Source organism: Rhincodon typus, chromosome 36 (assembly GCF_021869965.1).
Source record: "Rhincodon typus isolate 14 chromosome 36, sRhiTyp1.1, whole genome shotgun sequence".
Lineage (NCBI taxonomy): Eukaryota > Metazoa > Chordata > Chondrichthyes > Orectolobiformes > Rhincodontidae > Rhincodon > Rhincodon typus.
This window is the reverse complement of record NC_063367.1, coordinates 22,941,706-22,958,434: the sequence shown is the minus strand read 5'-3', so window position 1 is coordinate 22,958,434 and position 16,729 is coordinate 22,941,706. Positions and strand designations below refer to the sequence as shown.

Genomic DNA, 16,729 nt, shown 5'->3' with positions numbered 1-16,729 from the left:
AGCTAGAGAGGAGATTGCAGAGCCTTTGGCTTTGATCTTTATGTCATCATTGTCTTCAGGAATAGTGCCAGAAGACTGGAGACTAGCAAATGTTGTCCCCTTGTTCAAGAAGGGGAGTAGAGACAACCCTGGTAATTATAGACCAGTGAGCCTTACTTCGGTTGTGGGTAAAGTGTTGGAAAGGATTATAAGAGATAGGATTTACAATCATCTAGAAAGGAATAATTTGATTAGGGATAGTCAACACGGTTTTGAGAAGGGTAGGTCGTGCCTCACAAACCTTATTGAGTTCTTCGAGAAGGTGACCAAACAGGTGGATGAGGGTAAAGCGGTTGATGTGGTGTATTTGGATTTCAGTAAAGCGTTTGATAAGGTTCCCCATGGAAGGCTATTGCAGAAAATACAGAGGCATGGCATTGAGGGTGATTTAGCGGTTTGGATCAGAAATTGGCTAGCTGTAAGAAGACAGAGGGTGGTGGTTGATGGGAAATGTTCATCCTGGAGTTCAGTTACTAGTGGTGTACCTCAAGGATCTGTTTTGGGGCCACTGCTGTTTGTCATTTTTATAAATGACCTGGATGAGGGCGTAGAAGGATGGGTTAGTAAATTTGCGGATGACACCAAAGTTGGTGGAGTTGTGGATAGCGCAGAAGGATGTTGCAGGTTACAGAGGGACATAGATAAGCTGCAGAGCTGGGCTGAGAGGTGGCAAATGGAGTTTAATGCGGAAAAGTGTGAGGTGATTCACTTTGGAAGGAGTAACAGGAATACAGAGTACTGGGCTAATGGTAAGATTCTTGGTAGTGTGGATGAGCAGAAAGATCTCGGTGTCCATGTGCATAGATCACTAAAAGTTGCCACCCAGGTTGATAGCGTTGTTAAGAAGGCGTACGGTATGTTAGGTTTTATTGGTAGAGGGATTGAGTTTCGGAGCCATGAGGTCATGTTGCAGGTGTACAAAACTCTGGTGCGGCCGCACTTGGAGTATTGCGTACAGTTCTGGTCACTGCATTATAGGAAGGATGTGGAAGCATTGGAAAGGGTGCAGAGGAGATTTACCAGGATGTTGCCTGGTATGGAGGGAAGGTCTTATGAGGAAAGGCTGAGGGTCTTGAGGCTGTTTTCGTTAGAGAGAAGAAGGTTAAGAGGTGACTTGATAGAGACATACAAGATGATCAGAGGATTAGATAGGGTGGACAGTGGGAGCCTTTTTCCTCGGATGGTGATGGCTAGCACGAGGGGACATAGCTTTAAATTGAGGGGCGATAGATACAGGACAGATGTCAGAGGTAGGTTCTTTACTCAGAGAGTAGTAAGGGCGTGGAATGCCCTGCCTGCAAAAATAATGGACTCGCCCACTTTAAGGGCATTTAAATGGTCATTGGATAAACATATGGATGATAATGGAATAGTTTAGGTTAGATGGGCTTCAGATTGGTTTCACAGGTCGGCGCAACATCGAGGGCCGAAGGGCCTGTACTGCGCTGTAATGTTCTATGTTCTATGGTCTATGTAAATATAGGACATATGATTATTAAGTTTGCAGATGATATCAAAATTGATGGTGTATTGGACAGCAAATAAGATTACCTCAGAGTACAATGGGACTTTGAGAAGATGGCCAAATGGATTAAGGAGTGGTGGATGCAGTTTAATTTAGATAAATGCTAAGTGCTGCATTTTAGCAAGGCAAATCAGGGTAGGACTTGCACACTTAATGGTAAGGTCCTGGGGAGTTTTGCTGAACAAAGAGATCTTGGGGTGCAGGTTCATATATCATGTAAAGTGCAGTCGCAGGTAGACAGGGTAGTGAAGACAGTTGTTTGGTACAGCTGCCTTTATTGGTGAGAGCATTGAGTATAGGAGTTGGGAGGTCGTGTTGTGGCTGTACAGAGCATTGGTTAGGCCACTTTTGGAATACTGCATTCAATTCTGGTCTCTGCGCTATAGGAAGGATGTTTTGAAGCTTGAAAGGGTTCAGAAAAGATTTACAAGGATGTTGCCAGGGTTGGGGGGGATCTGAGGCATAGGGAGAAGCTGAATAGGTTGGGGCTATTTTCCCTGGAATGTCGGAGGCTGAGGGGTGACGTTACAGAAGTTTATAAAGTCATGAGTGGCATCAATAGGGTGAATAGCCAAGGTCTTTTCCCCAGGGTAGGGGAGTCCAAAACTAGGAGGCATTGGTTTAAGATGAAGGGAAAGAGTTAGATGTGACCTAAGGAACAACCTTTTCATGCAGAGGATGACACATGAATGGAATGAGCTGCCAGAGGAGGAGGAGGAGGAGGCTGGTACAATGGCAACATTTAAAATGCATCTGGATGGGGAGAGATAGATATGATGTGGAGGTGCCAGTGTTGGACTGGGGTGGACAAAGTCAGAAGTCACATGACACCCAGTTATAGTCCAACAGGTTTGTTTGAAATCAAAAGCTTTCAAACTGCCGTTCCTTCATCACATGAAGTGGAGGGAAGGGGAGGGTATATGAATGTAGGGTTAGAGGGATATGGACCAAGTGCTACCAAATGGGACTAGATTAATTTAGGATATCTGGTTGGCATGGATGAGTTGGACCAAATGGTTTGTTTCCATGCTGTACGTCTCTACGACTCTATATACACAGATTAAAGTGAATTTCTAAATTCTCTCCTGCAAAAGAAAGACTATTCTACAACTTATACAAGAACTTCAAACCACCAGGTCAACTGAAGAAGCATCATCTCAAACAACCAAAGAAGCATGTATATGAATATATGACATGAAAGAAACTACCTTCTCTTAAACTTATTTTGATGGTATTTATACACTTCATTCAAGGGGGGAAAAATAAGCAATCTACCATCACATTCTCTCTTTGTCACCTTCACTCACTTCCATGTGCTAACTAATTTTTGCAGAGATACTGGCATATCCTTTGGGGCCATTAACACAGCCGCAAAACAGTCTGTTAAATCACAAAGAATGGCTGGATCAGCTGAAAAGTCATCGAAGGCCTTTACTTATCAAGAATAATGAAATTACTATCAAAAGGAAAATAAGCATTACATGAAGCTCAATTGAGATATGACAAGTAGCTGCAAGTGACACATAGAATCAGAACCAGGAGCTATCTAGAGATGGTATTTGGATCACTCAAGCTAGTATTCTGTAACAGTATTCTTTAGCCCTGATGAAACTCAGCAAGGAAACTGCCCTTTAGCAGCTGCTGTTACAGCAAAGATCTGAATTTCATGACTGAAACACAAAGACACACAAATGGAATGCTTGGCTTTGTATCAAGAAGACCAGAATTTAAAAAGCAGGAGATAATTATGTAACTTGTAAAAGACCTAATTTAAGCTTTGATGATAATTTTTTGCATTTTTAAAATACCTTTCATATGACCAAAATTTTACAAATGTGCAAGGGTCACAGGTATGGAAGGTTACCAGACAAAAATTATAAATTTCTCCAAAAATTCCCAAGATCCCTGGATGTCAAAGAATATACAGGAATGGATAAGGAATAAAAAGGGAAGCTTATGGCAGGTAATGAGGGCTCAGAATACCAGAAGCCCTTGGGGCTTATAGAAAGTGCAAGGGTTACTGAAAGAAATTGGGGAAGTGAAGAGAGAGCATGAAAAACACTGGGTAAAAGAAAAGGAAAATCTAACGGGATTTTCTAAGTATACAAGGAGCAAAAGGATAACCAGGAAAGAGTGGTGCCCATAGAGGCAATCTGTGGGTGGAGCCTGAAGGCATAGGTGAGACATGGAATGAGTTCTTTACATCTGTATTCACAATAGAGGAGAAATCAGGAAAGAGGATTGTGTTATACTTGAACAAATTAAATCTGAGGAGGTGCAACTACTAGTGGTTTTGGCAGGCTTAAATTGGATAAGATCCACACACAGATCAGAGGGGTGAGGAAGGAGTTGGGAGGGGCTTGGACGTTAATTTTGATGTCCTCCCTGGATACAGGAGAGGAGCCACAGGACTGGACAACAGCTAATGTGGTACCATTATTGAAGAAGAATGGTAGGGACAAGCCAGGGAACTAAGCTAGGTCAGTAAATCTGACATCAGTGATACAGAAAATACTGAAAAAAATTCTGAGGAACAAACTTAATCTGCACTTGGAGAAGAAAAGATTAATTAAGGATAGTTAGTGTGACTTTGTCAGAGGGAGATCATGTCTAACAGATCTGAATGCATTTTCTGAGAAGTTGCATGGATGAGAATAGCGCAATGGATACAAACTACATGGACTTCGGTAAGGGCTTTTGGGAGAGAGATCAAGAAGGTAACAGTCCTTGGGATTCAAAGCAATTGGCTTCAAATTAGGCTCAGTTGAAGGAGGCAGAGGATGATGGTCAAAGGACATTTTTATGGCTGAAAGACAGTGCCACATGGCAAGATTCAGCGCTGGTCACTTTCCATCTGTGGTGTACAGTAAGTTAATGATCTAGTCAACGTCAGATGTTTGATCAGTAATTTTGTAGATGACAAAAAAGGTTGTGGTTAATAACAAGGAGGAAAACATTAGGTGACAGGATGATATAGACAGCTGAAACAGGAATATATTTACCTTAAGAAAATGTCTGCTGAATATTTGTTCTGGCTTTTTCTGTATGAAATTGTCAGTCATCCCTGGTCCAATATTTTTTATAAAGTATATTTCTAATGATTAAAAATGGCATCAAATTCTAAATTTCCTTTTTAAAAATTGGCAGAAATTTCTTTGAACACTGGAGCTAAATATTCATAATCTTCCTTGGGATTATGTAATTTTCACATTCACACTCTTGAAAGAAATTAATCGAGGAACACTAGTCAAAAAGTGTTGAATTTGCAGGACTAGCTACAGAATCCTGGCAAGCTGGTATGAGGTTTTGATTTCTCACCTTAATGTAAAGACTTCTGTTTATTTTATAATTCAGTCGTTCGTTAGCTCGCTGAGCTGGTTGTTCTATGGTGTGCAAACGTTTTGTTATCCTCCGAGGCAACATCTTCAGCGCAACCTCCAATCGAAGCGTTGGTGTTCTGCTTCCTTTCGGATTTATATGATCCTCTGGTGTGATGCTCTTGTCGCTTCTGGTTCTGTTGTTTTAACAGCAATCTGTATATAGGGTCTATTTCTTCCATTAATAAACACATAGAAATAGATTGCATATACAGACCACTGCTAAAACAACAGAACCGGAAGTGACAAGACCATCACACCAGAGGATCATATAAATCCAGAAGGAAGCAGAACACCAACATTTCAATTAGAGGTCGCACTGATGATATTGCCTAAAAGGGTAACAAAATGTTTGCCTGCCACAGAACAACTGGCTCGGTGAGCTAACAACTACATCCACAACTACAAATTTTTGCTTTGACCTTAAAAATTTTATAATTTACTAATCATACAATTGAAAATCATAACCAGTTTTGATTGATTTGATTTGGCACTTCATTTTAACATGCAACTTCAGAAGGGATTTTAAATAAAATCCTGAATGATATTTAAGTGCTGCAAAACCAGAACTTAATTTCAGTTTTTAAATTTGTAGCAAGCATGGTTTTACACAAAGTATTGGACTATGGATAACTAACAAGAAGTTAGTGAAAAAGGTACAGCAAACATTCAGGAGGTGTTTTCTTAAAGAAAATACGTATGGATATTATATAACAAGGTGTAGAGCTGGATGAACACAGCAGGCCAAGCAGCATCAGAGGAGCAGGAAAGCTGACATTTCGGGTCTAGACCCTTCCTCAGAAATGGGGGAAGGGAAGGGGATTCTGAAATAAATAGGGAGAGAGGGGGAGGCGCATAGATAAAGGAGAAGCTAGGTGGAGAGGAGACAGACAGGTCAAAGAGGCGGGGATGGAGCCAGTAAAGGTGAGTTTAGGTGGGGAGTTAGGGAGGGGATAGGTCAGTCCAGGGAGGACGGACAGGTCAAAGAGGCGGGATGAGGTTGGTAGGTAGGAGATGGGGGTGGGGCTTGAGGTGGGAGGAGTGGAGAGGTGGGAGGAAGGACAGGTTAGGGAGGCGGGGACGAGCTGGACTGGTTTTGGGATGCGGTCGGGAGAGGGGAGATTTTGAAGCTTGTGAAGTCGCCTCGTGCTCCCACGAGGAGCTCGAACAGTTCATCCACTTCACTAACACGTTCCACCCCAACCTTAAGTTCACTTGGACCATCTCTGATACCTCCCTCTCCTTCCTGGACCTCTCTGTCTCCATCTCTGGCAACCACCTGGAAACCGATATCCATTTCAAGCCTACCGACTCCCACAGCTACCTAGAATACACCTCCTCCCACCCACCTTCCTGCAAAAATGCCTTCCCCTATTCCCAATTCCTTCGCCTCTGCAGCATCTGCTCCCAAGGTGAGGCATTCCACTCCCGGACATCCCAGATGTCCTCATTTTTCAAGGTCCGCAATTTCCTCTCCACAGTAGTTGAAAACGCCCTTGACCGTGTCTCTTGCATCTCCCGCAACTCATCCCTCATACCCCCTACCCGCAATAACAACCAAAACAGAATCCCCCTCGTCCTCACGTACCACCCCACCAACCTCCGGATCCAACACATCATCCTCCGACACTTCCGCCATCTGAAATCTGACCCCACTACCAAAGACATTTTTCCCTCCCCACCCTTATCTGCTTTACGGAGGGACCACTCTCTCCGTGACTCCCTTGTCCGCTCCACACTCCCCTCCAGCCCCACCAACGCCAGCACTTTTCCCTGCAACCGCAGGAAGTGCTACACCTGCCCCTACACATCACCCCTTACCCCCATCTCAGGCCCCAAGAAGACCTTCTACCTCAAACAGATGTTCACTTGCACATCTGCTAATGTGGTATACTGTATCCGCTGTTCCCAATGTGGCCTCCTTTACATCGGGGAAACCAAGCGGAGGCTTGGGGACCGCTTTGTGGAACACCTACGCTTGGTTTGCGACAAACATCTGCACCTCCCAGTCGCAAACCATTTCAACTCCCCCTCTCACTGCTTGGACGACTTGTCCATCCTGGGCCTCCTGCAGTGCCACAACGATGCCGCCCGAAGGTTGCAGGAACAGCACCTCATATTCCGCTTGGGAACCCTGCAGCCCAATGGTATCAATGTGGACTTCACAAGCTTCAAAATCTCCCCTCTCCCGACCGCATCCCAAAACCAGTCCAGCTCGTCCCCTCCTCCCTAACCTGTCCTTCCTCCCACCTATCCCCTCCTCCCTCATCCCACCTCAAGCCCCATCCCCATCTCCTACCTACCAACCTCATCCCGCCTCTTTGACCTGTCCGTCCTCCCTGGACTGACCTATCCCCTCCCTAACTCCCCACCTAAACTCACCTTTACTGGCTCCAACTCCGCCTCTTTGACCTGTCTGTCTCCTCTCCACCTATCTTCTCCTTTATCTATCCGCCTCCCCCTCTCTCCCTATTTATTTCAGAATCCCCTTCCCCTCCCCCATTTCTGAGGAAGGGTCTAGACCTGAAACGTCAGCTTTCCTGCTCCTCTGATGCTGCTTGGCCTGCTGTGTTCATCCAGCTCTACACCTTGATATATCAGATTCTCCAGCATCGGCAGTTCCTGCTATCTCTATCCACGTATGAATATTTTTTTTTCAGCAATCCAAATATTTCATAAGTTACTTTGCTTTCTCTCAGGACATTAAAATATGGAGCATCACTTTTGGCCGGTTTTCAGTTCTTACTTAAATTTCATAATTGATAAAGAAAATAATTTATTATTGCCAGTCTCTTTTCCCATTCTCCCAAAGAAGCTATCCGAATGTCCTGGACATATAGTAAATGTTATTTATCCAAATCCTCAAAACATAACAATGATACCAAATTTGGAGAAGTGGTAACAGTGAAGATAATACAAATTGACTGCATCCGGACATAGCTAGGGTAGAAGAATGGATAAACAAGGGGCTGATGGCATTTAATACCTGGAAATGTGAAGTCATACATCTTGTGAAGATGACAGAGAAGCAACAGAGACTACATGGCACCGTTTTATAGAGTGTACAGGGAAAAAAAGAGGGACCTGGGGTGTACGTGCATAGATGGATCTTTAAAGGTGGCAAGAAATATTGAGCATGGTTTGCAAAGTATCTTGTGTTTCACAAAAAGAGGTGTTTAGTTCAAAGGCAGGGAAGTTATGTTGATCTCCTGCAAGTCTCTGATTAGGCTACATTTAAGGATATTACATTTATCTCATCACCATAATATTGGCAATGGATACTGGGGATGGAATGGTTCCAGGATTGGGGGAATAGGAGTTTAAAAAAAGGTTAATTTGGAGAAACTGAAATTGCTTGGAACAAATGAGGTCAAGGGAATTTTTTATAAATATGTACAAGGTTATAGCATGTTTGGATAAGAGAAAAAAGGGAAGACTGGGTTTAGAGCACCAGATTCGGAGAGATCTGACAAAGAACTTTTTATATTATGTGGTAATTCCCACAAAAATCGTGGAAGCAGAGGCAAATCAATGATCATAGAATCCCATCTGTATGGAATCAGGCCATTCAGCCCATCAAGTCACATTGACCTCCAAAGCACATTCCACCCAGACCCCACCTAAACCCTGTAACTCTGCATTCCCATTGCTAATCCCTGGACGCTACGGGCAATCTAGCGTGGCCAGTCCACATAACCTGCACCTTTGGGCTGTGGGGAGAAACCAGGGCACCTGGAGCAGAAACAGAGAGAAAGTGCAAACTCCACACAGACAGTTGCTCAAGGGTAGAATCGAACCCAGGTCCCTGGAGCTGTAAGGCAGCAGTGCTAACCACTGTGCTGCACTGATTTTAAAAGGAAATTAGATGGACACTTGAAGGACTCTAGGTCTGTAGTAGGCTGCCCAAATGGTCCAAGGCACTGAACTCAAGTTCTAGTCTCTGTAGAGGCAATGGGCTCAAATCCCACCGCTGCCAGCTTCCACTTTAAGGTGAGGTGATGGCCTATTGGTATTATTGCTGGACTAAGAGTCTCGGGTAATGTCGTGGGGACCCCAGCAACCAGTGGAATTTGAATTCAATAAAAGTCAGGAATTAAGCGTCTAATGAAGTCAATTGTCAGGAAAAACCCATTTGATTCACTAATGTCCTTCAGGGAAGGAAACTGATATCCTTACCTTGTCTGGCCTACATGTGACTCCAGACCTACAGCAGTATGGTTGACTCTTAGCTGCCCTCTGGGCAATTAGGAATGGGCAATAAATTCATTCCATGAACGAATACTTAAAAAAATAAATTTGCAGGCTACAGGGATAGAGCCAGAGAATCAGACTAACTGGTCCATGGATAGCCAGCAGTATTAAAGGGCTGACTGGCCTCTTTTATACAGTAAATGACCGTGTAGCTCGTCAAACATTAAAAATTCTTATAGATGCGCTATGATCTTGGTTGAACTTGAAATTTAATGCTTAGAAACAGTATTCAGCCCAACTGATCTACACAATTTACACATTCTTGACGCCTGAGGCATGATTATTTTGTTACCCATAGAGCTAATTTGGGTTCAACTCATTCATGTGTATGCTAAGTAGTAATGCTCCCAGCACCTAGTCATTTCCAAACTTTCTTGAAAAATCACCAGCATCTCATGTGAATTGATAACTGTCACAATTCTAGACAATTTGAAATATTTTCTCACCTGCCTGTTCCAAGGCTACCATCGTCGACTGTTCAATCAAATCCCGTTCAATAAAGCTTCGGAAATCTTCACTGTACACATTTAAATCTGGCAGCTGGAATGTATAAATGGGCATCTCTAAAGGAAACTGCTCATTAGTGCATTCATTTGCTACCTGTGATCGAGCGAGGGACACTATGGCTGAACTTGCATGAGAAATTCCTCGTGAGAGGCGTTTTTCTGAAAAAAAATTATAAAGTACTATGATGATGCAAAATCTTGGTGGGTAGAAAATACCAAGAATCAGCAAATTGATTATAGTGCAACATACAGAAAGTAAAAATGCAAATCTGAATTTCACAGAACAGCATTTGCAAGGAATTATCCCATAAAACAAAAAATAGTTAAAAATGCAATTTTTCCCTTCATGATAAACATAAAATATTCACTATCACTCGTGTGCAAATATTTTAAAAGTACAGTTTTGATATGATGTTTAAAGTGTTTGTAAATGTCAGTTCATGAACAACTTAAATCTGATATCAAGTGAAGTGAATAGAGAGAAAAAAAATCAGGATGTATCCTGTACATAACACAACACATATATTCAAACTTCTCTTTTTGCACCCAGACATTTCACATAACACAAGATAAAAGTAACTAGATCAGTATTTTTAAATATTGGAGGGAAAATTAATCTGTATATCTGCAAAGGGAGAGTCATGTATTAAACTTTTATACGTTTTTAAAAAACAGGATGTTTTTCCTGTGACTTTGAATTTTAATGAAAAAGGCATTCTCAATACTCTGGTCTTCAGCACTGAAAGTCAGAGTGGTAACACATATCCATCCTCTGCAACCAAATTCTACGTTAAAAATATTAGTTAGACCACTGTGATGGCAGTGTAAAGTCTTGATTTTAAGTCCAATCACACCTGCACAAACACAAAACTGTCAGCACAGTAGATTATGTGGGTTTGAAGATTGAGGGGGGATCTTATAGAAACATATAAAATTATGAAGGGAGTAGATAAGATAGAAGTAGAGAGGATGTTTCCACTGGCAGGTGAAGCTAGGACAAGAGGGCATAGCCTCAAGATTAGAGGGAGCAGATTTAGGACTGAATTGAGAAGGAATTTCTTCACCCAGAGGGTTGTTAATCTATGGAATTCCTTGCCCAGTGAAGTAGTTGACGCTACTTCAGTAAACATTTTTAAAAAAACATAGATATTATTTTGAACAATAAAGGAATTAAGGGATACGGTGAGAACGCGGGTAAGTGGATCTGAGTCCACAAAAAGATCAGCCATGATCTTATTGAATGGCGGAGCAGGCTCGAAGGGCCAGACGGCCAACTCCTGCTCCTAGTTCTTATGTTCTTAATGTTATTATATTTTTGCAGAAAAACTTTTATAGGCAATTTGTGACAAAAAACAGTGGAACAGCAGATTTTAAAGGTAAGAGATAGTAGGAACTGCAGATGCTGGAGAATCCGAGACAACAAGGTGCAGGGCTGGATGAACACAGCAGGCCAAGCAGCATCATAGGAGCAGAGAGGCTGACGTTTCGGGCCTAGACCCTTCATCAGAAAAGGGGGAGGGGAAGGGGGTTTTGAAATAAATAGGAGATTTTAAAGGTAGTTTGGTCCACATGAGTTGCTACATATATTTTATACAGTGATGTTTTATGAGGTTGTTGACTTGCTCACCGAGCTGGCTTGTTTTTGTTCAGACATTTCGCCACCATTCTAGATGACATCAGTGGAGCCTCCGATGAAGCGATGTTATTCTACTCCGCTTGGAATTTATACTGTCCGGTCTGTAATGGTGAGTAGCGTCATTTCTGGTTTTGATCTATGTGAGTTTGTATATGGGGTCCAATTCTATATGTTTGTTGATTGAAGTACGGGTGGACAGCCATGCCTCTACGGATTCCCGTGCGTGTCTATATTTGGCTTTGGCTACAATGGTTACTTAACAGGGACAAACATGCAGAATTGGACCCCATGTATAAACCCATACAGATCAAAACTGGAAATGACAGTACTCACCATAACAGTATAATTCCAAGCGGAGTAGAATAACATCGCTTCATCGGAGGCTCCACTGATGTCACCTAGCATGGTGACAAAACGTCTAAACAAAAACAAGCCAGCTCGGTGAGCAAGTCAACAGCCTTATCCACAACCCAAGCTACAGATCTTTGCCAATACTTTAAGAATGTTTTATATTAGGAAAGATTAACCAAGAGTTACTTTAAAAAGTAATTAAAAGAGCAGAGGTAAAATTTTGGAAGAAAACTAGTGCAAAATACAAAAATGGACAGCAAAAGCTTCTTTAAGCATATATAAGGGAAGAGAGTAGCTAAAGTGAATGTTGGCCCATTGAAGGATGAGACTGAAGAGTTAAGAATAGGGTACACAGTGGGGAACAGTCAATATTTTGCCTCAGTTTTCACACCGGAGAACACTAGTACCACACCATTAGGTCATGCAGAGGTTATAGAAAGGGAGAAATTTAGAACAATCTTCACTAGGGAAAAAAGTACTGGGCAAACTATTGAGATTGAAAGCAGACAGGTTTCCAGGACTCAATAACCTGGATCACAGAATCTTGAAGGAAGTGGCAGCAGGGATAATGGTTCCATGGTATTATATTCCAAAATTCCCTGGAAGGAAGAAAGGTTCCAGTGGATTGAAAAAATGCTAATATGATGCCCTTACTCAAAAAGGTAGGGAGACAGAGAGGAGGGAACTATAAGACCAGCAAGTAATAACAGGAAATTTGCAAAGACAAAACACAATCACAGTCACCATTCTTTCATGAAAAGTAAATGGTGTTTGACGAATTTGCTTGAGTTCTTTGAAGATATAACAAGTAAAATGGATATTGGAGATCATATAGTATATCTGGGTTTCCAGAGGCATTTGGTAAAGTGCTGTACAAAAGGCTAATACTCAAGGTAAGATCATATGAGGTTGGGGTTATTATTAGCTTGGAAAGAGGGCTGACTAACTAACAGAAAGCAGACAGTTGGGATAAATGGGTCACACCGCACCTGCACATTAGTCTGCCTGCCAGCTGAGGGACTGGGGAAGGGGAGCATATTTTGCAAAATCTCTTCCCTTCATTTTCTTCCTCTCTGAGGTGATTTAATTGAAACCTACAAATTACAAAGAACAAAGAACAAAGAAAATTACAGCACAGGAACAGGCCCTTCGGCCCTCCGAGCCTGCGCCAATCCAGATCTTCTATCTAAACCTGTCACCTATTTTCCAAGGATCTGTATCCCTCTGCTCCCTGCCCATTCATGTATCTGTCAAGATACATCTTAAATGATGCTATCGTGTCCGCCTCTACCACCTCTGCTGGCAACACATTGCAGGCACCCACCACCCTCCGCGTAAAGAACTTTCCATGCATATCGCCCTTAAACTTTTCCCCTCTCACCTTGAAATCTTGACCCCTAGTAATTGAGTGCCCCACTCTGGGGAAAAAGCTTTTTGCTATCCACCCTGTCTATTACCTCTCATGATTTTGTAGACCTCAATCAGGTCCCCCCTCAACCTCCGTCTTTCTAATGTAAATAATCCTAATCTACTCAACCTCTCTTCATAGCTAGTGCCCTCCATACCAGGCAACATCCTGGTGAATCTCCTCTGCACCCTCTCCAAAGCATCCACATCCTTTTGGCAATGTGGCGACCAGAACTGTATGCAGTATTCCAAATGTGGTCGAACCAAAGTCCTATACAACTGCAACATGACCTGCCAACTCTTGTACTCAATACCCTGTCCGATGAATGAAAGCATGTTGTATGCCTTCTTGACCCCTCTATCCACCTGCGTTGCCACCTTCAGGGTACAGTGGACCTGAACACCCAGATCTCTCTGTGCATCAATTTTCCCCAGGGCTTTTCCATTTACCGTATAGTTCGCTCTTGAATTGGATCTTCCAAAATGCATCACCTCGTATTTGCCTGGATTGAACTCCATCTGCCATTTCTCCGCCCAACTCTCCAATCTATCTATATTCTGCTGCATTCACCGACATCCCCCTTCACTACCTGCTACTCCACCAATCTTAGTGTCATCTGCAAACTTGCTAATCAGACCATCTATACCTTCCTCCAGATCATTTATGTGTATCACAAACAACAGTGGTCCCAACACGGATCCCTGTGGAACACCACTGGTCACAGTTCTCCATTTTGAGAAACTCCCTTCCACTACAACTCTCTGTCTCCTGTTGCCCAGCCAGTTCTCTATCCATCTAGCTAGTACACCCTGGACCCCATGCGACTTCACTTTCTCCATCAGCCTACCATGGGGAACCTTATCAAACGCCTTACTGAAGTCCATGCATATGACATCCACAGCCCTTCCCTCATCTATCAACTTTGTCACTGCCTCAAAGAATTCTATCAAGTTGGTAAGACATGACCTTCCCTGGACAAAACCATGCTGCCCATCACTAATAAGCCCATTTTCTTCCAAATGTAAATAGATCCTATCCCTCAGTATCTTCTCCAGCAGCTTCCCCACCACTGACGTCAGGCTCACCGGTCTATAATTACCTGGATTATCCTTGCTACCCTTCTTAAACAAGGGGACAACATTAGAAATTCTCCACTCCTCCGGGACCTCACCCATGCTCAAGGATGCTGCAAAGATATCTGTTAAGGCCCCAGCTATTTCCTCCCTCGCATCCCTCAGTAACCTGGGATAGATCCCATCCGGACCTGGGGACTTGTACACCCTAATGCCTTTTGGAATACCCAACACTTCGCCCCTCCTTATGCCGACATGACCTAGAGTAATCAAACATCTATCCCTAACCTCAACATCCGTCATGTCCCTCTCCTCAGTGAATACCGATGCAAAGTACTCATTAAGAATCTCACTCATTTTCTCTGACTCCTCGCATAACTTTCTTCCTTTGTCCTTGAGTGGGCCAATCCTTTCTCTCGTTACCTTCTTGCTCCTTATGTATGAATAAAAGGCTTTGGGATTTTCCTTAACCTTGTTTGCTAAAGATATTTCATGACCCCTTTTAGCCCTCTTAATTCCTCATTTTAAATTGGTCCTACTTTCCCGATATTCTTCCAAAGCTTCGTCTGTTTTCAGTGAACACATTACTTAAAAGGAATAGACAGGATAAATGCAGGAAAAATGTTTCGCTTGTGTGGGAATCTGGTATAACGCAGGAATATAATTTAGAAACAAGATAAGAAGAATTTGTTCACTCAGAGGAAGCTGAGGCTATTTAAAGTAGATAGGTTTCTGATTAACAATGATGTCAAGTTCATATGCAAACTTATTTAAGTTGCCAGGTCATTTAGAGCTGTCCTCAAGCCCCAGTTGGGGAAACCAGTACATTGTCAGCACTTTTCAACAATGGCACTTGTTATAATATGACACAGTAAAAGATAGGCTGTTTTGAGTTTAGGCCCTTTAGATGTCAATATCTCGGCATAAGTACAGAACTTTTTTTGTTCTATTTTGTAACTACACATGTAAATAACTATACTGCAGGTAAAGCAATATTTTTATATTGATTCAAAATACATGAACAGGAAAGGTTTAGAGGAATATGAGCCAAATGTAGGCAAATAGGTCTAGTTTAGTTTGGGAAACCTGTTCGGCATGGATGAGTTGGACCGAAGGTTCTGTTTCTATGCTGTATGACTCTAATTAGCAAGGTTAGAACATATGGGATCCAGCGGAGCTAGCCATTTGGATACAAAATTGCCTTGAAGGTAGGAGGGTGGTTGTGAAGAGGGTAGTTTATCGGACTGGAGGTCTTCGACCAGCAGCGTGCCACAAGGATCGGTGCTGGGTCCACTGCTTTTTGACATTTACATAAATGATTTGGACTGAATATAGCAGGAATGTTAGTAAGTTTGCAGATGACACCAAAATTGGTGGTATGGTGGACAGTGAAGAAGGTCATCTCAAAGTACAATGGGACCTTGATCAGATGAGTTGATGGGCCAAGGAGTGGCAGATGGAGTTTAATTTAGCTAAACGTGTGAGGTGTTGCATTTTGGTAAGGCAAACCAGGGCAGGATTTACACACTTAATGGTAGGGCCCTGGACAGTATTGCTAAGCAAAGAGACGTTGGGGGTACACGTTCATAGTTCCTTGAAGATGGAGTTGAAGATCGACAGGGTAATGAAGGTGGCGTTTGGTATGTTTGCCTTTATTGGTCAGCGCATTGATTGTAGGGGTTGGGATGTCATGTTGTGGCATAATAGGACACTTTTGAAATACTGCGTTCAATTCTGGCCTCCATGCTATCAGAAAGATGCTGTTAAACTTGAAAAGATTTACAAGGATGTTGCTAGGGTGGAGGGTTTGAGTTATAGGGAGAGGTTGAATAGGCTGGGGCTATTTTCCCTGAAGCATCAGAGGCTGAGGGGTGACCTTACAGAGGTTTATAAAATCATGAAGGGCATGGATAGAGTGACTAGCCAAGATCTTTTCGCCAGAGGGTCCAAAACTAGAGAGAGCATAGGTTTAAGGCAAGGCGGGACAAGTTATAAAGGGGACCTGATGGGCAATTTTTTCACGCACTGGGTAGTGCATGTACGGAATGAGCTGCTACAGGAAGTGGAGGAGGCTGGTACAATTATAAATTTCAAAAGGCATCTGGATGGGTACATGAGTAGGTAGGATTTAGATAGATATGGGCCAAATGTTGGCAAATGGGGCGTGATTAATTTAGGATATCTGATCAGCATGGACAAGTTGGACAGAAGGATCTGTTTCCGTGCTGTTTATCTCTATGACCTGTAGGAATGTTGCATGCCTACAACTAAACACATTACCTTGAGAAAACTCATCCTGTCTCTGCTCAAACTTTTTCATTTGGTTGGACAGTTCTTTGTCTTGCTGCTTGTACAAGCTTCTTTCGTTGAACACATGAGGCAGGTTCCCAGTATGAACTTGCCGAAGTTGTTCAAAGTCATTCAGTGCTGCACTCAGATCCCAGTTTTTACCTACGAAGGTAAAATTGTACATTGTGCCTTATTATCCAAGTATGACTAATATGATTTCTAAAGGGAAATCCATCAGCTGATTTCCCTCCATGTTCCTTTATTTAGGAGCCAA

At 42.6% G+C, this 16,729-nt stretch overlaps 1 protein-coding gene across 2 annotated transcripts in view; it reads right to left on the bottom strand.

Moving 5' to 3' along the window:
- The window catches only part of otud7a (OTU deubiquitinase 7A), a 156,940-nt gene that overhangs the window by 63,040 nt on the left and 77,171 nt on the right, over positions 1-16,729 (bottom strand). For both annotated transcript variants that reach the window (XM_048617176.1, XM_048617175.1), the window contains 2 exons: positions 16,447-16,617; positions 9,639-9,857 (listed from right to left, as the gene is read on the bottom strand). In XM_048617176.1, coding sequence (XP_048473133.1) covers positions 9,639-9,857; positions 16,447-16,617 — 390 coding nt within the window. The remainder of the gene's footprint in view (positions 1-9,638; positions 9,858-16,446; positions 16,618-16,729) is intronic.